Source organism: Schistocerca cancellata, chromosome 1 (assembly GCF_023864275.1).
Source record: "Schistocerca cancellata isolate TAMUIC-IGC-003103 chromosome 1, iqSchCanc2.1, whole genome shotgun sequence".
Lineage (NCBI taxonomy): Eukaryota > Metazoa > Arthropoda > Insecta > Orthoptera > Acrididae > Schistocerca > Schistocerca cancellata.
The window spans coordinates 1,047,125,811-1,047,152,972 of NC_064626.1; the positions used below are offsets into that span (position 1 = coordinate 1,047,125,811).

The 27,162-nt window shown below is 40.4% G+C and overlaps 1 protein-coding gene across 1 annotated transcript in view; it reads right to left on the reverse strand.

Annotated features, from left to right (window-relative positions):
- LOC126125300 (DC-STAMP domain-containing protein 2) overlaps positions 1-27,162 on the reverse strand; it is a 288,281-nt gene that overhangs the window by 100,853 nt on the left and 160,266 nt on the right. The window contains exon 11 of the mRNA XM_049915133.1: positions 6,667-6,831. Within this exon, the coding sequence (XP_049771090.1) occupies positions 6,667-6,831 (165 nt within the window). The remainder of the gene's footprint in view (positions 1-6,666; positions 6,832-27,162) is intronic.

Here is a 27,162-nt window from a genome sequence, read left to right on the forward strand (position 1 = left end):
GATTTTGCAGCACCTGTTTGTATGTGATTGTAGAAACCTCTGCCTCCTCTATCACCCTATCTCCTTGATAAAAGTTCCGACTTTTCCATCCATCTCTGCCCATTATTACCCCTGCTGGCTGCCACTCCCCTTTCACCCTACTCCTCACTGAAGCTAATGACTGAGTAGCCATCACAACCTACTGCACCTACACCTGATTGATATACCTATGCCTCAATAGATATATCCTGTGGACCTCTACCATGGCCGACATTTGGACCCCATCTTTGGTGCTGATTTTATTTTCATTATGGTCTCATTCTCAACCTGGCAAACCACTGTCTTCTTGACACCACAGCCAACTGCTCTGCCCTCCCCCCCCCCCCCCCCCCAACCTCTTGTTAAATCAAACAGGTCCTCTACTTTGGCTGTTTCACTGACCTCATTGCCACATTCCCCCTACTGACCCACCTGTCTAGTGCTCCCCATGAGGTTCACAATGACACCTGCACTATATTGCCTCGACACCTGGGCCAACAATTTTCTGGCATCCCTGTCACCTCTCAACAGACAAATGAAGTGCTGTGCATGCCGAGATCGCCCCAGGTGTGCTCTGCTCCTCGGAGAGCCAAGGAAAGACAGTATATTTACACAGGGACTTCTGAATGCTTTACTCCAGGACAGTGCCCGATTGTTACCCTGTTCCACTTTTCCGCAGTTATAGTGACAACCTGTGTGGTGCAATTATTTTCAGCAAAGTGGACTGTACACAAGTTTCCACATGGATACCAGTCACCCCTGGGGCCATAGACCTCTTGTGCTCTTTTGGAATGGTTTCATGCCATTCAGCCTAGAAAATGCTGTCCGGATGTAGCAATGTTTTTCCTTTCACCTAATTGGCTGATATCCTGATTTATTCACGTGATATAGTGAAGCACAGGTGCCTTCTCCACGAGGTATTCTCTAGCCTTGAGGAGGCTGGTGTCACTATCAACCTGGAGAAGTGGGTTTTCAGTGTACCGGAGATCGACTTCCTGGGGCACAGGATATTGTCTGCTGGCTCTCACGCCACTGACCAACAGTTCTGGGCTGTGTCCAAGTTCCCACGTCCCACCACATACAACAAACTCTGCAGGTTGCTCACGGTGACAAATTTTTTCAGGTGCTCCCTAAAGGATACCGCAGCAATGTGAATGCTCATGGATGGACTCTTATGGAACCCACACAAAAGGCAACAGGCCCGTACCCTGGATGACACAAATGCCAAGCAATGTTGAATGGAAAACACATAACTTCTCGCAAGCACACCCCTACCCAACTGCTCTGTTTGTAATTGTTGCCCATGCAGGCCACAGATACAGGAAAAATGCAGTTAATGGATTTGGCAGCCCCTGGCATTTTTCTCAACAAATCTCATGGAGCTGCAGCAATGTTTGGCTGTGTAGGATCACAAGTTCCTCACAATGTATGAGGTGGTTAGGTATTTCTGCTCCTTGGTGGATGGGCACCATTTCACAATTTTTACTAACCACTGCTACTTGAGAACAGGTTTCTATTACAGAAAGGGCACACAGATCTCAACCCATCAATTCTGACAACAGGAGTGTATTGCACATTTCAGCAGTGACATCCAGCACATGGCTGTAATAGACAACAATTTCTGATTGCCTTAGCTGATTGTGCACACTTGCCACTCCACTCAACTATACAGCCCTATCCACTGCCCAGGTTGCTGACTCTAAGCTCATACGGCTGCAAAACGATGTACATACGGGGCTCAACCCCAGACTGTGTGTGATATCAGGTACCTACACAATGTTTGTACCAGTACTGAACAACCCCCCACCCGAACGCATCTGCCCATACCATGCTCCAGACCTCTTCCACGAGGTGACCTTTGAGCACCCGCATGACTTGGCCCACCCTGGAGTCCATGCATCTGCGATGCCCATTTAGGACCATTTTGTTTGGACCAGTAACCTGGATGACTGCACCCAATGAGCTAGGACATATGTGTCTTGTGCCAGCACTCTGAAATAGGTGGGTACGTGCAGGCCCCATGCCTCCACCCCCCCCCCCTTCCCCACCCCATCGCTTCAGCTACTTACATATGGATATCATAGGCCCCCTGCCGTCACTCCCCCAGCCACTGGTGTTGTCTTACTATCATCAATAGGTTCACCCAGTGGCCTGGAGCAGTACCTCTGCCCAACATAACCAAGGGCAAGCGGAAAAGACATTTACAGACATGTGGGTCTCATGTTTCAGGTACCCCCACCACACTGCCACTAACCATGTCTTGTTTATTTCAGACCCTTGTACCAACTTGCAGCACACTCGTGCACTTCACAACAACTTACCACGTTGGTGTTTTTGGCGTGCTGGAGAGAGAACACATCCTGCAGCACGGGCCATGATGCTTCTCATACAAGCCCCTGCCTTCATTGCCACAGCCAGTGCTATCCCCCTGCTGTCACCACACAGCCACCGGGCACAGGGCGACAGCCAGCACCCCTGCTGCCACTGCCATCTCTGGCGACCTTCCCCCCACTGAGTACTTCTTGAATGGGGGGACTGTGTGGTGATGCACTATAGCTTACATGTGCCTGCCGCCCACCTGCTTCTGCAAATTATAACAGCAGACAACATGCAGAGTGACCACTAGCAAAGTGGGGGCCTCTCTCTGCCATGAATTGCCTTGTGGCAGCTCTGGGATTTTTCCAGATAGAAGCTTGAGACAGAAAGAGCTCCCTGATCAGCACTTCCCCGACTAATGCTGAACAACTGACATGCTTGTCTGAGCGATATAGTGTTTCATAGTGAGTGTATTGCGCTATGTGACCCTGAGGAAGGGATTTGTCATGAGATGCAGTAACGGTATTATGGACATGTACAGGAGCAGAGAAGACAATGACGGTGAGTACGTGCTGCACACTTCAGCTGAACAATGAATACTGACATCCACAAACCTTGCTGAGCACTAGTGGCAGTGTGTTAAAATTTTATTCACACAAACGAATTGGTACTGATGTTTTCACACTGCCCCCCAGCAGTTTCACGGTCTCAGTAGGCTACTTCTGCATCGCAGAATTCTTAGTAACGATTGTATTCTAGTGGATAGTGTGCTGCACATTGTCTGATTGCTGTAGATTACAACGTCTGTGCCCACAAGGTTTTTTCTCATATTTGCTTACATATAGAATCACTGCATATAATTTTTGACATTTACAGTTTTTTATTTTCCTTTCACTGTAACATTCAGTTCAGTGAGGCTATTGTGTTCTATAGAATTATTTATCCTCTGTCCAGTCTTATTACTAAGTAATTTTACTGTGCTAATGTTCCCCAGGTTAATTTTTATGCAACTGTGTTCTGTTCCAATGAAGGAACAGAAAAATCAAAAGCACTTTCTGTGTCCTGGTTCTTTTTTCCCACTGATGCCCATATCATAGGTGGCTTATATGTGCAATCTTAGTCAGGAAAGCATTTCCCACAGTATCATTTGATGCACAGTTTCCTACCACCATATCCAATTATTTTTGATAGCTACAAAAAGAACTCAAAATGCTGAGACATCACTATATCAATGCAGAATTTTTTTCCGTCATCAAATGTACAGTTTAGCTTGAAATTAAATGTTTGCATCTGATGAGTAAATCATACTAATTCACTGATCCATTATTATGTTTATGTTGAAATCAGGAGTTATCATAATACTTTTCTTTTTCCTTTTGTTAGGTGCTGTAAGACACTCTTTTGTTTAAACAGATATACTTCAGTTACTTCTCTACCTGGGATTCTACATATTGTAATTATTTGAATATTTTGTCCTTCTAGTTCTATATGGCAACTTCCACATTTAGAAAATTAAAATCATCTCTCATCTTATACATTAAGGAATTATATATCTAAAAACAAAGATGATGAGACTTACCAAACAAAAGCGCTGGCAGGTCGATAGTCACACAAACAAACACAAACATACACACAAAATTCAAGCTTTCGCAACAAACAGTTGCTTTGTCAGGAAAGAGGGAAGGAGAGGGAAAGACGAAAGGATGTGGGTTTTAAGGGAGAGGGTAAGGAGTCATTCCAATCCCGGGAGCGGAAAGACTTACCTTAGGGTGAAAAAAGGACAGGTATACACTTGCACACACACACATATCCATCCGTACATACACAGACACAAGCAGATATTTGTAAAGGCAAAGAGTTTGGGCAGAGATGTCAGTCGAGGCGGAAGTACAGAGGCAAAGATGTTGTTGAAAGACAGGTGAGGTATGAGCGGCGGCATATTGAAATTAGAAATTAGCGGAGATTGAGGCCTGGCGGATAGTGAGAAGAGAGGATATGCTGAAGGGCAAGTTCCCATCTCCGGAGCTCTGACAGGTTGGTGTTAGTGGGAAGTATCCAGATAACCTGGATGGTGTAACACTGTGCCAAGATGTGCTGGCCGTGCACCAAGGCATGTTTAGCCACAGGGTGATCCTCATTACCAACAAACACTGTCTGCCTGTGTCTATTCACGCGAATGGACAGTTTGTTGCTGGTCATTCCCACATAGAAGGCTTCACAGCGTAGGCAGGTCAGTTGGTAAATCACGTGGGTGCTTTCACACGTGGCTCTGCCTTTGATCGTGTAAGCCTTCCGGGTTACAGGACTGGAGTAGGTGGTGGTGGGAGGGTGCATGGGACATGTTTTACACCGGGGGCGGTTACAAGGGTAGGAGCCAGAGGGTAGGGAAGGTGGTTTGGGGATTTCATAGGGATGAACTAAGAGGTTACAAAGGTTAGGTGGACGGCGGAAAGACACTCTTGGTGGAGTGGGGAGGATTTCATGAAGGATGGATCTCATTTCAGGGCAAGATTTGAGGAAGTCGTATCCCTGCTGGAGAGCAACTGACCTGCCTACACTGTGAAGCCTTCTATGTGGGAATGACCAGAAACAAACTGTCCATTCGCATGAATGGACACAGGCAGACAGTGTTTGTTAAAACCCACATCCTTTCGTCTTTCCCTATCCTTCCCTCTTTCCTGACGAAGCAACTGTTTGTTGTGAAAGCTTGAATTTTGTGTGTATGTTTGTGTTTGTTTGTGTGTCTATCGACCTGCCAGTGCTTTTGTTTGGTAAGTCTCATCATCTTTGTTTTTAGATATATTTTTCCCACGTGGAATGTTTCCCTCTATTATATACATTAAGGAATTATTAATACATATGAAGGAGCTTCCAGGAATTCTGTTACTTCTACAAAAGCTAGAGTCTACAACATAGTTTTCAGATTAATCAACAATTTCAGTGCAATCTTTGTTAGGCAATGATGATTTAGGAAAAGGACTGTAATATTTCTCCCTTCTTACAGCAAAATTTGTAGCATGTTTATTTGTGCCACTCTGCCACTTGTATGCTTTGTCTGTAAGCCATTTACGTTGCAATGCACCAAAAATGTGCTTTTACTTTCACTTGTAGTTATAAGAATAGTTTTTGTTAAGATTTTTTAAAAGTTCTATTTCTTTAGGCAGATTGTTACTTCCATCACTCACATTTAGCTTCCTTTATCAGTTGTAATTTACACACATTAATAAACATTTTTCTGAATCTGTTCAATTGCAGGCCATCCTGTATATGGTTATAAAATTGTTGGGGTCTATAAATATTGCTTGCAGCCTATTAAACTGTTCTGAGACAGTATTTTATTTTATCTGTCTACTTATTACTCACCAATCCTCTTTTGATGATGACCCTTACTACTACTCTTGATGTCACAAATTCAATGTTATGATCACATTTCTTGTTTCTCTGATGACATCTTCTTAACTGCAGCTTTGAAGTGAATTTGTTCCTACTTACATAAAACTGCTTTGTAGTTAACAAAATAATTAACTCTTTACATTTGCTATTTTTTGCTTCCAAAATATATTTCAGATACTTATATAGTTGATGTGTGCTTATGTCTGGGTGAACAATGATTTTTCAACTTGAAGCTACTGCATTTTTATGCATAGAATTCTCAGTTGTTAGAAGTTCACTTCCAACACTTTGTTTTGGACTGTGTGTACTACTTTGTACTTTACGCTGGTCCATTTATATCTGTCTGTTGGTATTGCACATCACTTGTTAATTGCTAAGTTGAGATCAATGATTGCAAAGATGCAATCATCTACAATCAGTGATTGTATGCCTCTAAAAATAACAAACAACTAAGTATCTTTACAGCTATGTGATATTGTCTCATTCTCATGGAAAATTCATACCTGTTAAATATTAGAGATAGAAGAGTCTCCTACAATGCCAGACTACATCCAGCATTAGTGAGCAGTATTATTATGAAACAGATGATGCAGCACAGTGTATAGTCTTTTCACAAATCAGTTGATTTATAACAGCCATTGGCATATTCAACTTATGTAGGAACAAGGTAAAAATAAATATATTTGATCCTTCACAGCAGGTAGTAGGAATTAGTAGAAACATTTTCTGCTTTTCTAACAGCTCCTAATTTAATCCTGGTGCTCATTGTATGACCAAAAAAAAGTTGCTAATTGATTAAGTGTTAATTTGATTACAGAATGACTAAGTACTAAAGATGTTTGAGGCATATACTTATTGCTATAATACAATCATGGAGTGATTGCCAATAGTTGTCATCAACAACAGTTTTAGAGAAATGAGTCTTACTGAGGAAAATACCTATCTGCATGTAACGCATATAATTTGGTGGTAATGGGTGTGGTAAACATGGTATTGTATCCACTTTGGCATTCACATCAAATGGCTTGAATGCTCCCATTACATTTCTATATATGCTTGCAAGAAATCCTGTGCCTTTGACATTGACGTCAACCACTTGTGGATCTGAAACACCATAAAAGATGACCTTGTTATTGAAATATTCTTGTCTAGAAATTCACATTAATTTCAAATATCATCAACTATGTCAAAAATTATTGAGACTGAAACATTATCTGCTTTTCTTTCAAAGCAAATAAATAGTGTATATTTGTTACTGGCGGGAGCTGCAGTTAATGGTGACATAATGAATATATGAGATTACTTTATAACTAATTTTTTAATTAAGTTAGTCAATGATGTCTTTAGGACATCTATGTTATTTACATAATTATCATCAACAGACTCTATCCATCATCCATCAACTCAAATATTTGTAATTTTAATTCACAGTTGTGACAGATATACGACTGCTAAAACTTTTTAAGAATTTCATCTCATACACATGAGTAGGTTTCTATATGAATTAAGATGCTATGATAAATAAAAATTTATCATTGTGAAATAAAATGCTCAACAACAAACTCTGACAGGGGTGACTCATGTTTGAGAACTTTCCATTTGAAAACTATATCTTTTGTAATACTACAGTATAAAAAGTATAAATTAATGTCTAGTCTTAAACTACCAGAATAATAATGTGAGAGACATATCACGCATAGAAACAAAAACCAAATCCAGTTAATTTGTTCATCAGTCCTAAGCTAGCTATTAACCTTTGCAACACCATGGCATTTTCCATAGCATGGACTACTACAGGGGTAGAGCACTTTGTGGCCACCCTACAGAAATTAAAAAATAAACAAAATTCATCAGCTGTTATTGAAATATATTAAGAACATGGTTCTAAAAAAGTTACTGGTGAAAAGTAGGCTCCAGAACCCAAAAATATCTTTTAGCACACTCTTAGCAATAACAACGCACTTTTGATAACATGTACTACTGATTTTAAGGTCCCCTCAAAAACATTTTTAAAAATACAAATTTCGTTCACTGTTGTTGACTTTTATTCTCAACATACCGTTTAAAGAAATACTGACCTGTAAGGTAGGCCATAAACCTGGAAACACTGAATACAACATTGACTGGGGAAAGTAACTTCTTCTACTGAGACTTAAATTTTTGAGTTACGTTTACTTGAAAAAAGTGACTTCTACTACTGAGACTTAGATTTTTAGTTAAGTTTAATTGAAAAAATTAAAACAGGTATGGAATCTGGTAGAAGAATTCATTATAAACAGTAATTCTTTTTTTTCAAAATTTAAAAATATAAAGTAAATGATTTGATCAAAACTATTTTCAAAAGTTGGGCATAAAGTACACAACCCCCCTCCCCCCCTATGGTATTGCAAGGGTTAATCATTGTTGCAGGTAAATTAAGTAATCCCAAATCTTAAATTCTTCATATTCATGGAGATTTCACAAATTTGTCTGTTTTGGCCACGTTTATGGTGTGGATAGTAGGAAAGTATGTGGCAGGGAGCACTTGGTTCATTGTTTCAAGATTGTTATCACTCCCCTCATAGGTGGAATGTGTGAAGAACATCTGCTAACATGCACCCATTTAAGCTTTTATTAGCATAATGCTGTCTTCATGATGTCCCTTCCGCTTCTCATGAGCGATAAGTACTGCAGTACATATTATTCTCTGAAAGCTGAGTCCTGAAATGTTGGAAGGGCAGTGTCCTCCATGCATTAGAGATATTTCACTACGTCCTCAATAGCACATTCGGCATAACACTTATTGCCACCTGAATCAGAGACAGCCAATGTACTGAAGCCACAGACCTGTCGCCATGGCGAACTCAATAGCACTTTATCAGTTGATTATTGGGTAATTCCCTGTCAGCTGGTCTGGACTGATGACATATGCAATCTGGTCCCTTCAACACTGCTGTGACTCGCCGATCTTTCAAAGTGCCACCGCGCAGTTACGCGCGTCCTCTACATGTGGTGCTGTCTGCCAACCATGCAGCAGCCGCGCCACCTGAGCGGCCAGCGAGCCAGCGGCCGCTAGACTTGGACTCAGTGCTGATATGAATGTTACTGTGTACACATGTCTCACTTTGTCTACTTGCTCTGTGACTTACATATGTTGTGTCGTTTTTGAAATATATGTGTTCAACTTGACGTTATAACAAACCCCCACAAACCAACCTGTCAGCTGGTCTATGTTTACCTACTTGATCATCACAGATTTTGTAGAATTTTTTTAAATGATCAAAGGAAGATATTCAGATTTCTAGCCCACAATTTTCAATACTTGGTGAGTAAAAACCTAAGTGAAAGGTGACGAAAACTCCTGATGTCATTTCAAACAAACCTGAAGTGATGTGTTTCAGTGAATAATTGTGGTAAAGCTGTAAAACTTGGTAATATGTATTAATAGCTTACATTGTGCCCACTCTGTTGTACCCTGTGACCAGTGTGTGTGTGTGTGTGTGTGTGTGTGTGTGTGTGTGTGTGTTTGAACTGGATCCAACTGTATCAGCATGGGCTGGCCACTGGAGGCTGCCTGTGGGAGGCATGCACACAGCTATGTCTCTGCCGCGTAGTCTGCTGGTGACTCATGCATATATATGCGCAGAGTAACACTAACTGATTCTCTTCTATGTCCTTCCAGTGTAAAGTTCACATCAGTGTACTGTGTTTTGTTACATGGGAATCCGCAAGAGTCTGTTTCCTGTTATTGTTCAGTGCTTCGTTAATCAAGCTATATTTGTGTTACTTGGATCAGTCTCATATATTACTTGGCTACTACACACTCTACATAAGTTTTATAACAGTGAATTTTGTACAGAAGTTGTCCAAATGTATATTAAAATTTATGGAAAACCATTTCAAGGATATATAACATACAAACATGTAAATAAAAAAGTGCAAACAAAATAATACAGGGTCATAAAATACACAGTGAGGCAAAAGTCAACATTTTCAGTTTTGCCTTAATATAAACATTATCAGAAAATGTTTATTGGATTGCATTGTCATTTACTGGATAAAACATTATTCAAGTAGATTAATTTTTAATTTGCTTTAAATTTGTAAATTTGTTTTCATCTTCTAATGTTGACAGGCAGTCAGTTGTAAAGTGTGTTTGTTCTTTTTGTTTTCCGAGTATGGAGTGCTGTGCTATTTTGGGTACTGTAGTTATGGCATTTGTCTAAAAATCTACAAGTTGGGAGCTGACATATAAAACCCATTTGTGTACTTCATAGATTTTTACTTAAATTGCGTGCGAGTTTCGTATAGGAGGTGTAATTTCGAGTTTTAGTTACTTTAATTGTAAATACAAAATCAAATAGGGGTAATGCAGGAGTAGGTTTAATAATGAATAAAAAAATAGGAGTGCGGGTTAGCTACTACAAACAGCATAGTGAACGCATTATTGTGGCCAAGATAGACACAAAGCCCATGCCTACTACAGTAGTACAAGTTTATATGCCAACTACCTCTGCAGATGATGAAGAAATAGATGAAATGTATGACGAGATAAAAGAAATTATTCAGGTAGTGAAGGGAGACGAAAATTTAATAGTCATGGGTGACTGGAATTCGTCAGTAGGAAAAGGGAGAGAAGGAAACATAGTAGGTGAATATGGATTAGGGGGAAGGAATGAAAGAGGAAGCTGCCTTGTAGAATTTTGCACAGAGTATAACTTAATCATAGCCAACACTTGGTTCAAGAATCATAAAAGAAGGCTGTATACCTGGAAGAATCCTGGAGATACTAAAAGGTATCAGATAGATTATATAATGGTAAGACAGAGATTTAGGAACCAGGTTTTAAACTGTAAGACATTTCCTGCGGCAGATGTGGATTCTGACCACAATCTATTGGTTATGAACTGCAGATTGAAACTGAAGAAACTGCAAAAAGGTGGGAATTTAAGGAGATGGGACCTGGATAAACTGAAAGAACCAGAGGTTGTAGAGAGTTTCAGGGAGAGCATAAGGGAACAATTGACAGGAATGGGGGAAAGAAATACAGTAGAAGAAGAATGGGTAGCTCTGAGGGATGAAGTAGTGAAGGCAGCAGAGGATCAAGTAGGTAAAAAGACGAGGGCTAATAGAAATCCTTGGGTAACAGAAGAAATATTGAATTTAATTGATGAAAGGAGAAAATATAAAAATGCAGTAAATGAAGCAGGCAAAAAGGAATACAAACGTCTCAAAAATGATATCGACAGGAAGTGCAAAATGGCTAAGCAGGGATGGCTAGAGGACAAATGTAAGGATGTAGAGGCTTATATCTCACTAGGGGTAAGATAGATACTGCCTACACGAAAATTAAAGAGACCTTTGGAGAGAAGAGAACCACTTGTATGAATATCAAGAGCTCAGATGGCAACCCAGTTCTAAGCAAAGAAGGGAAGGCAGAAAGGTGGAAGGAGTATATAGAGGGTTTGTACAAGGGCGATGTACTTGAGGACAATATTATGGAAATGGAAGAGGATGTAGATGAAGACAAAATGGGAGATAAGATACTGAGTGAAGAGTTTGACAGAGCACTGAAAGACCTGAGTCGAAACAAGGCCCCGGGAGTAGACAACATTCCATTTGAACTACTGATGGCCTCGGGAGAGCCAGTCATGACAAAACTCTACCATCTGGTGAGCACGATGTATGAGACAGGCGAAATACCCTCAGACTTCAAGAAGAATATAATAATTCCAATCCCAAAGAAAGCAGGTGTTGACAGATGTGAAAATTACTGAACAATCAGTTTAATAAGTCACAGCTGCAAAATACTAACGCGAATTCTTTACAGACGAATGGAAAAACTGGTAGAAGCCGACCTCGGGGAAGATCAGTTTGGATTCCGTAGAAATGTTGGAACACGTGAGGCAATACTGACCTTACAGCTTATCTTAGAAGAAAGATTAAGAAAAGGCAAACCTACATTTCTAGCATTTGTAGACTTAGAGAAAGCTTTTGACAATGTTAACTGGAATACTCTCTTTCAAATTCTGAAGGTGTCAGGGGTAAAATACAGGGAGCGAAAGGCTATTTACAGTTTGTACAGAAACCAGATGGCAGTTATAAGAGTCAAGGGGCATGAAAGGGAAGCAGTGGTTGGGAAAGGAGTAAGACAGGGTTGTAGCCTCTCCCCGATGTTATTTAATCTGTATATTGAGCAAGCAGTAAAGGAAACAAAAGAAAAATTCGGAGTAGGTATTAAAATTCATGGAGAAGAAGTAAAAACTTTGAGGTTCACCGATGACATTGTAATTCTGTCAGAGACAGCAAAGGACTTGGAAGAGCAGTTGAACGGAAAGCAAAACGAGGATAATGGAATGTAGTCAAATTAAGTCGGGTGATGCTGAGGGAATTAGATTAGGAAATGAGACACTTAAAGTAGTAAAGGAGTTTTGCTATTTAGGGAGTAAAATAACCGATGATGGTCGAAGTAGAGAGGATATAAAATGTAGACTGGCAATGGCAAGGAAAGCGTTTGTCAAGAAGAGGAATTTGTTAACATCGAGTATAGATTTAAGTGTCAGGAAGTCGTTTCTGAAAGTATTTGTATGGAGTGTAGCCATGTATGGAAGTGAAACATGGACGATAACTAGTTTGGACAAGAAGAGAATAGAAGCTTTCGAAATGTGGTGCTACAGAAGAATGCTGAAGATAAGGTGGGTAGATCACGTAACTAATGAGGAGGTATTGAATAGGATTGGGGAAAAGAGAAGTTTGTGGCACAACTTGACTAGAAGAAGGGATCGGTTGGTAGGACATGTTTTGAGGCATCAAGGGATCACAAATTTAGCATTTGAGGGCAGTGTGGAGGGTAAAAATCGTAGAGGGAGACCAAGAGATGAATACACTATGCAGATTCAGAAGGATGTAGGTTGCAGTAGATACTGGGAGATGAAGAAGCTCGCACAGGATAGAGTAGCATGGAGAGCTGCATCAAACCAGTCTCCGGACTGAAGACCACAACAATAACAACAACAACAAATCGTAAATTGAGGCAGATTGTAGCACAGTCATTAGGCATTTGTACAGGTTCGTTAATACATTCTTTGCGTGTTTCCCCTGCGTTATCTAGGCACTGACTCGTGTTTCAGTAACTGTTGTTCAACATCGATTACAATGGACAGGGACTGTGATTGCTGTGTTCGGATGAGGGCTGAGTTGGCATCCCTTCGCTCACAGCTGCAAGCTGACTTCGGTCATGCAGCTTGAGGTTGTTGCCAATGGGCACCACTGTGGGGGGCCAGACTTGGGTATCACAGAGATGTCAACCTCGCAACCTCGTCCCGTCTGTCCCCAGATCGGTCTGCCGCTGTGGTTGCCCCGGTTGCTGCCCGCAGTGTGGCTGAGCCCTCGCCTGTGGTTGATTGGGAGGTCGTTCCAAGGCGTTGCAGGCAGCAGAAGACGTCCCTGGAGGCTGATCAGAAAGCCTCCCCGGTGCGTCTGACAAACAGGTTTCAGGCACTGTCTCTGGCTGAGCCAGACGCAGCTGCCTGCCCTGTTTCAGAGGATGATTCTCAGTCTTCAAGGTCCGGGCAATCACAGAGAGTGGGCTTATTGGTAGTTGGGAGCTCCAATGTTAGGCACGTAATGGGGCCACTTAGGGATATGGCAGCTAAGGAGGGGAAGAAATCCAGTGTGCACTCCGTGTGCATTCCGGGTGGAGTCATTCCTGATGTGGAAAGGGTCCTTCCGGATGCCATGAAGAGCACAGGGTGCAGCCAGCTGCAGGTGGTGGCACATGTCGGCACTAATGATGTGTGTTGCTTTGAATCTGAGGAAATTCTCTCTGGATTCCAGTGGCTATCTGATTTGGTGAAGGCTGCCGGTCTTGCTTACGAGATGAAGGCAGAGCTCACCATCTGCAGCATTGTTGACAGAACCGACTGCAGACCTTTGGTGCAGAGCCGGGCGGGGGTCTGAATCAGAGGCTCAGACAGTTTTGTGACCGTATTGGCTGCAGATTCCTTGACTTGCGCCATAGGATGGTGGGGTTTCGGGTTCTGCTGAATAGGTCAAGAGTTCACTACACTCAGCTGGCGGCTACACAGGTAGCAGAGGCTGTGTGGCGTGGACTGGGTGGTTTTTTAGGCTAGAAGGCCTCGGGAAAGTACGGGGTGGGCTGCAATCTCAAAGGGTGCATGGCAAATACAGAACGCGCTTGGATCAAGGAACAGTCGGAATTGTAGTTGTAAATTGTTGTAGTTGTGCTGGGAAAGTTCCTGAGCTTCAAGCGCTAATAGAAAGCACAGAAGCTGAAATCATTATGGGTACAGAAAGCTGGCTAAAGCCTGAAATAAGTTCAGCAGAAATTTTTACGAAGTCTCAGACGGTGTTCAGGAAAGATAGGTTAGGCAGAATTGGTGGTGGAGTGTTTGTGTCTGTCAGTAGTGGTTTATCTTGTAGTGAAGTCGAAGTAGATACTCCGAGCGAATTGGTATGGGTGGAGGTTATACTTAACAGGCGAACTAAGTTAATAATTGGCTCCTTCTACCAACCCCCAGATTCCGATGATATAGTTGCGGAACAGTTCAGAGAAAATTTGAGTCTCGTAACAAATAAATACCCCACTCATACGGTTATAGTTGGTGGGGACTTCAACCTTCCCTCGATATGTTGGCAAAAATACTTGTTCAAAACCGGTGGTAGGCAGAAAACATCTTCCGAGATTGTCCTAAATGCTTTCTCCGAAAATTATTTCGAGCAGTTAGTCCACGAACCCACGCGAATTGTAAATGGTTGCGAAAACACACTTGACCTCTTAGCCACAAACAATCCAGAGCTGATAGAGAGCATCATGACTGATACAGGGATTAGTGATCACAAGGTCATTGTAGCTAGGCTCAATACCGTTTCTTCCAAATCCACCAGAAACAAGCACAAAATAAGTTTATTTTAAAAAGCGGATAAAGTGTCACTAGAAGCCTTCCTAAGAGACAATCTCCATTCTTTCCGAACTGACTATGCAAATGTAGACGAGATGTGGCACAAATTCAAAGATATAGTAGCAACAGCAATTGAGAGATTCATACATACCTCATAAATTGGTAAGAGATGGAACTGATCCCCTGTGGTACACAAAACAGGTCCGAACTATGTTGCAGAGGCAACGGAAAAAGCATGCAAAGTTAATAAGAACGCGAAATCCCGAAGATTGGCTAAAATTTACAGACGTGCGAAATTTGGCACGGACTTCAATGTGAGATGCCTTTAATAGGTTCCACAACGAAACATTGTCTCGAAATTTGGTAGAAAATACTAAGAAATTCTGGTCGTATGTAAAGTACACAAGCGGCAAGACGCAGTCAATACCTTTGCTGCGCAGTGCCGATGGTACTGTTACCGACGACTGTGCCGCTAAAGCGGAGTTATTGAACGCAGTTTTCCGAAATTCCTTCACCAGGGAAGATGAATAGAATATTCCAGAATTTGAAACATGAACAGCTGCTAGCAAGAGTTTCTTAGAAGTAGATACCTTAGGGGTTGCGAAGCAACTCAAATCGCTTGATACGGGCAAGTCTTCAGGTCCAGATTGTATACCAATTAGGTTCCTTTCAGATTACGCTGATACAATAGCTCCCTACTTAGCACTCATATACAACCGCTCGCTCAAAGATAGATCTGTACCTACAGATTGGAAAATTGCGCAGGTCGCACCAGTGTTTAAGAAGGGTAGTAGGAGTAATCCATCTAACTACAGACCTATATCACTGACGTCGGTTTGCTGTAGGGTTTTGGAGCATATACTGTATTCAAACATTATGAATCACCTCAAAGGGAACGATCTATTGATACATAATCAGCATGGTTTCAGAAAATGTCGTTCTTGTGCAATGCAGCTTGCTCTTTATTCGCATGAAGTAATGGCCGCTATCGACAGGGGATCTCAAGTTGATTCCGTATTTCTAGATTTCCGGAAAGCTTTTGACACCGTTCCTCATAAGCGACTTCTAATCAAGCTGCGGGCCTATGGGGTATCATCTCAGTTGTGCGACTGGATTCGTGATTTCCTGTCAGGAAGGTCACAGTTCGTAGTAATAGATGGCAAATCATCGAGTAAAACTGAAGTGATATCAGGTGTTCCCCAGGGAAGCATCCTGGGACCTCTGGTGTTCCTGATCTATATAAATGACCTGGGTGACAATCTGAGCAGTTCTCTTAGGTTGTTCGCAGATGATGCTGTAATTTACCATCTAGTAAGGTCATCCGAAGACCAGTATCAGTTGCAAAGCGATTTAGAAAAGATCGCTGTATGGTGTGGCAGGTGGCAGTTGACGCTAAATAACGAAAAGTGTGAGGTGATCCACATGAGTTCCAAAAGAAATCCGTTGGAATTCAATTATTCGATAAATAGTACAATTCTCAAGGCTGTCAATTCAACTAAGTACCTGGGTGTTAAAATTACGAACAACTTCAGTTGGAAAGACCACATAGATAATATTGTGGGGAAGGCGAGCCAAAGGTTGCGTTTCATTGGCAGGACACTTAGAAGATGCAACACGTCCACTAAAGAGACAGCTTACACTACACTCGTTCGTCCTCTGTTAGAATATTGCTGCGCCGTGTGGGATCCTTACCAGGTGGGATTGACGGAGGACAAAAAGGGCAGCTCGTTTTGTATTATCATGTAGTAGGGGAGAGAGTGTGACAGATATGATATGCGAATTGGGATGGAAGTCATTACAGCAAAGACGTTTTTTGTTGCGGTGAGATCTATTTACGAAATTTCAGTCACCAACGTTCTCTTCCGAATGTGAAAATATTTTGTTGAGCCCAAGCTACATAGGTAGGAATGATCATCAAAATAAAATAAGAGAAATCAGAGTTCGAACAGAAAGGTTTAGGTGTTTGTTTTTCCCGCGCGCTGTTCGGGAGTGGAATGGTAGAGAGATAGTATGATTGTGGTTCAACGAACCCTCTGCCAAGCACTTAAATGTGAATTGCAGAGTAGTCATGTAGATGTAGAAGTGTGCATTTTTTAATTTAAAGTCTGATGACAGCTGTGTACAACCAAAGCAGTTCATGCACCTCTGTTCATCATAACCTGCTCATCAGAGTCAAATTCATGAGTCACTTGAATGCTTATTGAGCTTTGTTCATGATTGACATTGCATTTCATTTGTAATTTTAAGTCATGTTTACTGACCACCAGAATTTAAAAAAGAAAAAAAAATGCAAAATGCTGATTGAACAGATCACAGATATAGTGCTGGTCCATAGTGTCCAATAGGCATGGTATTTCAGCAATAACAATTGCAGCAATAATCAAGTGCACTGATGAACTGAGTCCCTGAGGGTGCGCAGTCAAATTATGTGCCCTCCCACCATAAACTGCCCCCTCCGCAGTCTGTGGCTGAGGGCACACATCGTGACAAACTTTTTGCAAAACTGAATGATGCTTGCTGAATTTTTGTAATGGATTAGCAAGAATTTCAGTACTCAGTTTCAATTTCTTTTGAGACTGATGATTCTTCTTTGAACATAGATTAAAGCATAAACTTTGTAAGGATTCAACTTTTGTTAGCTGTGATATGATGCGGACAAATGTTAGAGTCAGCATTGAAACTCATGGTAGAACAACTCAGCAACAGTTTCTTTTGCTCAGGGGAAAAGTCATCAACATTTTTCAGCCTTTTGCCAGAATTAGATATTGGTCAGCTTGAAGCACTTATACACTTCTTGAATCCCTCAGATTTTCAAAGCAACAGTACAAAGTCACAGGCAAAATTAAAAATTGATTACATGTTTTAACAGTCAGTTACTTTTTCTTTATGTAAGACACTTCAAGAAAATATAAAAATTCCAGAATAACCCCAATTTTTCACTCTTCATTCAAGGTATACTGAGTTTGAATGAATATTACTACAGTTTTCTCAATATAGTGTGATCTTAGAGCATGATGCTCCAAAGTAGAAATTTGAATTGCAAACTGTGTTCGATAGTTGCAGATCTTCAGGAAAAAGTAATGATTGAAATGCATTATCTTTTAAAGAAAAGAATCACCTTTAAAATCATGGTCCAGATGTTCTTTTGAGATACAATGGTTTAAAATTCACTTAGGTTTGCCCCACATTTTTTATGCCAACTTCAGTCCATACATACCAAAACCTATAATTCAAAAATCATAAAACTTGCAAATTTTATAGACAAACTTCAAGAAAACTACATCACAAAAGTAGTGCTTCCTAAGCTAACTACGTGGAGAGAACCTGAGAGAAACTTTGTCATTACAATATTCATTGACAACTCTGAATGCTGCATGGAGCAAAAGTAGTGCATCAAATTATATAAAACTTACAAAATGTGGACAATGGAAATTTTCAAACCACTTTGCCAAGTTTTACAGTTTTATCACAATTGATCACTGACATATACTACTTCAAAGTTGGACAAAATGTTTAAAATGTCACCATGACATTATCTCACCTTTCACTTAATGTACTCCTCAAGACAAAGTATTGAAAATTGTATTCTAGAAATTTGAATGTCTTCCTTTGACCATTTTGCAAAGATGCCCACAAAAAATGAATAAATTTTATGCTGGTCAAGCGAGGACCATCTCCAAAACTATATCACTTGACATGAATCACCCAATGAAGCCTTCATATGCAGTAGGGTAGTTGGCATGGCAAATGAATGAAAGATGATGTACAAGATATACAATATGTTGTTGGAAATTTTTCCAGTGAGTATGTAGTTTGAATTTCTTTGAATCTGTGTATTTAACTGAAATAAATTGGGTGCTGTGCACAATAGGTAATGAATTTTTTTTTTTTTAAATAAGCAAATACGCTGAAAAATTGGGGGAAATTAATTATGTTTATTATGAAATCACTCATGTACTAATTGTCAGAGTGCAAGTGATTCAAAAGAAATTGTTAATTTTATAAATATCCATATGTATCAAAAACTTAATATGTAACTTTTTCATTAGTGTTTCATTGCCTACATATACAAATTGTTTTTGGCACTTGGTTACACGTTTTGTGTAACCAACTTTATTGGTTTCACTATATCTTAAAGGACTTATTCAATTCTGAATATCTGTTTGAACTCCAAAGTCCATGACTATGAGTGAAAATATCAAACAATTTTTTAATGTGTAAATGTTTAGTCTTGGAATTTTAGATATAGCCATGTGCTCAATTTTATATATGTGTTGGGTATGAGTCAAGACTGGGAAGGAGGTGACAGAACACAGGGGGTGAAACTGTTGGATGGAGGGTGTAGGGACAGTATGTTACCAAAGGTTGAGGCCGGGATAATTATGGGAGTGAAGAATGTGTTGTAAGGATGATTCCCATATGTGCAGTTCAGAAAACCTGGTGGCAGAGGGGAGGATCCATATGGCTCATTTAGTGAAGCAGCTACTGTAATTAAGCATGTTATGTTCAGCTGTGTGTTATGTCACAGGGTGGTCTTCTTTGGTCTTGGCCACATTTTAGCAGTGGCTGTTCTCCTGGTGAACAGCTGGTTGGCAGGCATAGCAATATAAAAAGCTGTGCAATGTCTGAGTGATTAATATGCCTGTCTGCGACTTAGTATGTTATGTTTACGATAAGCAGCAATCTACCTTTTTCTACATTGTTGACATTCCTACCTGGAGTTTCCATTGTTTATTTTACATAATATTGTCTGCTAGTCCTCAACCCTAATAAACAAATATGTAACATGAAGAGAAACCAAACAACAACTCTCTCTTTGTGAAGGAAAAGAAGTCAGGACTTATGCTGAGTACTAAAATATTTTTCTGTTAATTCACAACACAGTGTAGATACTGCCATCTCACATGGACAATTTACATGTATAAATAAAAATACAGTTTTTTGAAAAAGAACTTCAAGTGGTTATAATACAGGTTTTATTCAGAATGTGACTGAAACTTAAGTGGATAAAACACCTTTTCTGAGACATCCACAAAAGATTTATTCATGAACAAACATTGTAACATAATGGACTCTTTCTTACATCTTATATGCATTTTGTCTTATTTAAAACTTCTTTTTACTTTGTAATTATCTTCCTAGTGAAAGACTGTAGTGTTTCGAAAATTTCTGTGTAAATTCTAGAACCACTCGGCCTTCTACCGTCTCAAACACACGATATCTAGATACGAGTGTGGGATGGTAGAATCCTACCTACTGCGCGTCACATGTTTGTGTGTGCAGGCTTAAAATCAGTTGCAGGAAGAAAGTAGACACGGTGGTCGAACGGCTCCGACAAGTATCTGTCAGGCAAGCCATACAGGTTTTAGTGCGTGTGTAAAGAAGAGCCTTGGAGTTTTTATGCCACTCTGTGCTTATTGTGTCACTGACTATTGTTAATTATAACAAGAACAGTTGAAAAAGTACTCTTATAAACTCTTGACCCAGCCTTGGTAGAGGCAAGACATTTTTTCAGTATCCATTTTCAAAAGTCATGGTGTCTAAGCAAACTTTCTTGTGAATGTAAATCATTTTGTTTCTAATGTTCGGTGGTATGAGGTACTTACAGAAACTTGCATATGTATGTTGAAAGTGTGAATTATGTTGTGCATGAAAGTCAAATACATTGTTAGCTGGCAAAAAGGAAAGTTTGTATGTCTACTCATTTTATAAGTAGAAGGAGGCTTAAAAGTTCCTGTACCTTGTGCTATTCGATGGAGAAAAAGTCAAGAGATTTTCCAACAGCTGACTAGAGGCATTGCAAAATTCCAAGTAAGTTACCTCTTAAAGAAGTGGAATGTGGTTTGTGGAAATAAATCAGTATAATTCACACCCACACTCACACTTTAAGTCGTCAGAATGTTATAAGATGGCGACCTGTGTGAAAGGACTGAGAAAACAAGAATTTTCAGTCAAAAATGAGAAAAGAAGCTGTTGTGTGTTGCCATAGCAACCAAGACAAAACAAAAGATTTACTCCGTAACATTGGAATATGTTCAAGTATCCAATGGAGCAAAATTTGAATGAAAAACAGTGAAGACATGAAAAATCCACAATGATAAAACAGCAAAGAAGATTTCGACGTATCTGTCTGAGAAGAAATATGCATAGAACACTTCAACCAAGAAGATCCAGTGTGGGGAGTGTACAGCTCTTACACACGCCGCGGGGACACGGAAACCAATTTACATCGGACGCCACCACTCACCAGCTGCTGTTCACTGGCGCTGAGTTGCCTCAACAAGTGCTCACCTATGCTACGAGAATTCTGTGCTGGGTGACTGTGAAACAAATTCATTACTTTAGTACGAATTGGTACAAGATGCTGTTGAGTCAACTTTATTTGTGTAGTTAGCATATTTAAAGTTAGTTTTAAAGGCTTACAAGAGCTAAAGCGTACAAGAGTATGGAAAATATACAACAGGTTGGAGACACTCAAGAACCGACTATGGCCATGAAAGTTAACAAAGAAGTGCCTGACTGGGCTGAGTTGGTGAATTCAATCAAAGCTCAGAGTGTGACTCTAAGTCAATTAAATACCCAAGGTGAAGCTTTAAATGCTCACAGTGCTAGGTTTGGTAAATTCTCAATTAAATGTTCACAGGGAAACTAAATATTGAAATGACAAATTTAAATTTGTTAAGTGCCAAGGTCAACTCTCAAAGCGAAGAATTTAGTAATCTGCGTGAAGGCATGGGCACTTTGAAGACTGAGTTCGATGCTATAAGTACGAAGGTAGAGAATTTAAAAGTAGATCTAAAGAATGAGTTGACAAACTCTTTAACTACTCATATAAATCATGTGTTTATTGACCTTAGTCAGAAACAGCGTGATACCTTTCAGGATTTGTCAAAAAGGTTAGAACTTAACATTGAGAACAAATGTAATAATGTAGAATCTGAACTTTTTGAAAAGTTAGACTCTTTTGAAAACGTGCACAATATTAAGTATAATGATGTAAGACATGAGTTGTATACTTTGCAAGAGAGTGTAGATAAGCAGAATGAGTTAATGCCAGTCATTCAATCTGCAAATTACAGGTGTCAGTACTCGGGTAGACAATGTATGAGGGTCACTCCAAAAGAAATGCACACTATTTTTTTTTTAATCCATCTTTTATTCTACATGTTTGAAAGTTTAACAGTGTGTAGATACATCCTTTAGGAACAATATTTTCATTTCTCCACATAATTTCCATTTCTCTCAACTGTCTTATGCCATCTTGGAACCAACGCCTGTATACCCGCACGGTAAAATTCTGGACCAACCTGTTGGAGCCACTGTTTGGCAGCGTGCACAAGGGAGTCATCATCTTCAAACCTTGTTCCATGAAGAGAGTCTTTCAGTTTCCCAAAGAGATGATAGTCACATGGAGCCAGGTCAGGACTGTAAGGTGGGTGTTTCAGTGTTGTCCATCCGAGTTTTGTGATCGCTTCCATGGTTTTTCGACTGACATGTGGCCGTGCATTGTCATGCAACAGCAAAACATCCTGCTTTTGCCGATGTGTTCGAACATGACTCAGTCGAGCTTGAAGTTTCTTCAGTGTCATCGCATACGCATCCTGAATTTATGGTAGTTCCACTTGGCATGATGTCCACAAGCAAGAGTCCTTTGGAATCGAGAAACACCATAGCCATAACTTTTCCAGCAGAAGATGTGGTTTTGAATTTTTTTTTCTTGGGTGATTTTGCATGGTGCCACTCCATTGACTGCCTCTTCATTTCTGGTGAAAAACGATGGAGCCATGTTTCATTACCTGTCACAATTCTACCAAGAAATTCATCTCCACCATTCTCGTACTGTTCCAAAAGTTCCTTGCATACCGTTTTTCTTGTTTCTTTGTGAGCCACTGTCAACATCCTGGGAACCCACCTGGCACAAACCTTTTTTAACGCCAACACTTTCAGTATCCTGAAAACACTTCCTTCCCCTATCCCAACGTAGCGTGACAATTCGTTCACTGTGATGCGTCTGTAAGCAGTCACCAATTCGTTAACTCTCTGCACATTGTCTGGAGTGTGTGCACTATACGAGGCCTGCTGCTGCGAGGACAATCCTCAATATTGCCGTGCCCGCTTTCATCACGTAACCTGCTTGCCCACCGACTAACTGTGCTGCGATCGACAGCAGCATCTCCATACACCTTTTTCAACCTCTTGTGGATGTTTCCCACTGTCTCATTTTCACAGCACAGGAATTCTATGACAGAACGTTGCTTCTGACGAATGTCAAGTGTAGCAGCCATCTTGAAGACATGCTGTGACGGCGCCACTCACGAGAACAGGATGAACTAAGTTTGAAAACAAGCGGGAAGGATTTATTTACACACTGTAAAACTTTCACACATGCAGAATGGAAGCTGTATTTTTACAAAAATAGTGTGCATTTCTTTTGGAGTGACTCTCGTAGAAAGGAATTTCAAAGAGAAAATAGCTAACTCTGATATTATAAATGCAATTAGTTTGACAGAACAATTTGGGGAAAAAAGTTACCGAGAGAATAACATCCAGGAACATATCGCCTGTTCCTTCTTCCAAACTCACTGATGCCAGAAAGGGTATAGAAGACCCGTGGAGAGAATTTAAGCTTATTCAAGACAAAGCAGAAAAAAGGGTAACTTCACCTAATGTGGTATTAACTAGTGAAGCGGTGAATGATTGGCAATGGGGAGCTAATTCAAGGTTATCTAAACAATTCCCTAAATTTTAGCTGGATGGATATGTACATCCAACCCATTTCTTAAAAAGGGAAGATTCTAAGAAGATTGAATTTGCTGTGGGGTACCTTCTCAGGGAAACCTCAGAATGGGTTACAGTAAATATTGAGAATTTTTTCTCTTGGAAAGACTTTCAAAAGAAATTTAAAGAAAATTACTGGTCTGCCAGTGTACAAGAAAAGTTAATATCAGATCCATGGGATCTGGGCAGAGTCATCTATCCCCCAGGGACGTTAACATTCTGAGATAATGTGTGAAGTGATGATCGTCGGATCCCGAGTTGTTTTCGGTGTTTCTTCCAAAATAGTTTCCCTGCACCGAATTCCTTTAAAATCTAAAACTATTATATATTCTTATTATTTAAAAAAGAAAAAAAAAGAAGAAAAAAAAACTGAATATGACCATAAAATAGAGACCAACTTAAGAGAATCATAGAAAAAAAGTGATATCTAGATGAAATAAACTGAATACAGTAGTGTATTTGTAGAAAATGTAATATGATGTGACTAAATGAACAACTGTTATACCAAAGTGTACAGCTTTTCTATTTTGTATAGAGTATTTTATACCTTTTATGAGATGTGATATAGAGGGGAGGGTTTGTATAAATTTTGAAAGGAGTGGGTATTGTAGCTAAAAGCTTGATTTACAAGGACAGATAAATCATGACTAACACATAACACACATCACACCTTTCAAACAACCCTCACAAACAAGTGTGCCTGATTCTTCTACATTTGCCGTTTCCATAGGGTGGCTAGGATTTCCTTCGGGGACCTCCAGGGTGAAGGTGGGACAAGTCTGTTCTGTAGGAGATGATTTAACACCAAACCTCCTGTGGCATCTCACTCAAGTACCTGAGAGTCACACCACAAGCGGACACAAGACCCTTCTACGACGGCCGCAGAGGACACTCCACGGGATTCTGCATCTTCCACCACCCGGCGCGACGCCGGGGTGGGCGCGGACCTGGGTCGGTGCCCGCAAATGGTTTGCCGGTGGCCGCAATCAAAGCGTCGGCACTCGCAAACAGAATGTCTGTGGCCGCAACCAGAAGTTCGGTGGCCGCAATCGGACCATCGGTGCAGGGAATCGAAGCCCAACTGACGGACAAAAATAACACTGACAATGAGCAGACAGACCATTCCATCAGAACCACCTGATGATGGTGGAAAGGTTATTCGCTGAAATATCATGGGACTTCAACGATCGCATCTGGCTGGACAACCGAAAGCCCTGGAAGCAACACATAAGCCGGGAAAGCATCCGATCACAGCAATTGTTTTTTCCAACAACTAATTTTCATCCCTATATCAAAGTCACACAATCTTGTACAGATTATATGTCTGAGGGGGGGATATACATGAGGCACCACAAGGGGTTCCATCCAGGAGGGATGAAAATCAGTGTGATCTACGTGTACAGAAAAACAAATCCTTACAAATTCACAATAAATTGGAAGATTTATTCAAAAGAACAAGATTCACAAATTGAGCAAGTCAGTAACCCGCAGGTCCATCTCTGGCCCTTACACGAGCAGTTATGCAGTTTGGTGTTGAATGCTAAAGTTGTTGGATGTTCTCCTGAGGGTACTATGCCAGCTTCTGTTCAATTGGTGCATTAGCTCATCAGAATCTTGAGCTGGTTGGAGGGCCCTGCCATAATGCTCCAAACATTCTCAATTGAGGAAAGATCCGGAAACCTTGCTGATCAAGTTGGGGTTGTCAAGCGTGAAGACAGGCAGTAGAGACTGTCGCTGTATGTTGGTGGGCATTATCTTGCTGAAATGTAAGCCCAAGATGGTATGTCATAAACAGCAACAAAATGGGGCATAGCAATATAATTGACATACTGCTGTGCTGTAAGCATATGCAGATGACAACTTAAGTGGACTTGCTATGAAATGAAACAGCTTGCCAGACCATCACTCCTGGTTGCCAGGGCATATATTTTTGGCAACAAGATAGTCACACTGATTTTGCAACCCTAACAATGAACAGCATGTTAGGGTCTTTGGCATATACCACTATGCAGTATCTTTGTTTTCATTATGGTTTGTGATATAATATGAAAATGAACAGTGTTTGTCACTCTATAGTATGAATTGGAAATAAATTACCAATATGTGGAAACGAGTTATAAAATTTCAGCCTTGTCTATTCATCAAACCTGGACAGTTATCAAACGCCTGGACATTGATGCCATTAACAAGTTAAGTACATGATTATACTTATATGTAAGGATACCTTTCTTAAACATTATTTACTTTCATTGCACATAAAATGGTTAACACTTGGAAGCAATACTACTTAAAATTAACATCTGCAATGTTGAAAATTATAATCAATTCTATAACAAATCTACTCACCATGCAGCAATAGGAGGAAACACATGTATCAGTTATGGAAATATGGAAGATTTTGGAGCCAAGGACCCTTTCTTTTGAAAGATGGGTTGAAGGCGTAGGAAAATAGATGAAGGAAAAGACTGATGAGGTTTACCAAATGGGCAGAGTTATGAAAAAGTTGCCCAAAACCATAGGTCAGAGCAGACTTACCAGATGGGATGAGAAGGAAAGACTGATTGTTGGGGACCACACCAGATGAGATTTGAAAACCTGAAAGCTAAAGTGTGGAAGATAGAGTAGTAAGCATGACATAGATTACTGAACACTGTGCAAGTGTTAATAAGAACTGAAAGCTAAGCGCTTATGTGATAGACAGGTGAGGTGGGGGAGGGGGGTGGGTGGGTGGGTGGAGAGGTAGGGGGAGACAGGTCAGAAAATAAAAGACATAGAAAAAATAAAAGGGAGCAAAGAAGAGTAATAGTTACTAAAAAGAAATACTGAGACTGAAGAAATTAATGTAACAGTGTTTACATAACGGCTGGTATAAGACAGGTGGCTATCTGTCTGATAGCTACACCAACAATCAAAGGAAGCACCACTTGTGAAATGACACACGTTGTGTACCAGCTGTTATGGAAATACTGTTTGGCCTTTCTACATTGGTATGACTACCACCAAGTTATCAGTTAGGATGGATGGCTATAGCCACAGGGTGTACACTGGTAACACACAATATTCTATTGCGGAGCAAGCTCTACAGTCATGACCTCAGTATCTGTGCAATCTGGATCCTTCCCCCTGACACCAGTTTCTCAGAACTCCATAGGTGGGTACTGACATTACGAAATGTCCTTGGATTCTCACCAACCACCTGGCCTAAACTTACAGTAATTTATTTGGTCTCAGCATTTCTTTTCAGTAACAATTCTTTCCTTCAGCCCCTTTTAGTTTTCTATATATTTTATTTTCTGACCTTTCCCCACCCTCCACCACGCTGTCTACCATGTATAAAGAACTTAGCTTTCTGCTCTTATTAACTCTTGCCAATGTTTTTGTAAGTTATCTTCTCTTGCTTATTACCCTATCCTCCACCTTTATGCTCTCAGGTATTCCCCATCAACCAGTTTTACCTTTTCATCCCATCTGGTAAGTCTGCACTGAACTGGGTGTTTGGTGACTGCTCCATAACTCTCTACATTTCCTAAGCCACACCAGTCACTTTTGTTCATTCCTCTTCATTCCTTTCAACCCTTCTGCCAGAAGACGGAACCACTAGCTCAGAAAACTGGAACATTTCCATAAAGTGTTTTCTCCTGTTGTCACTCAGTGAGTAGATTTTTTATCCATCCAATTATACTTTAAAACAAAAATTTTGGAATGTAAAAGTTTGCTTTTAGCATTTTGCATGACATTATCTCTCACAAAACAACAA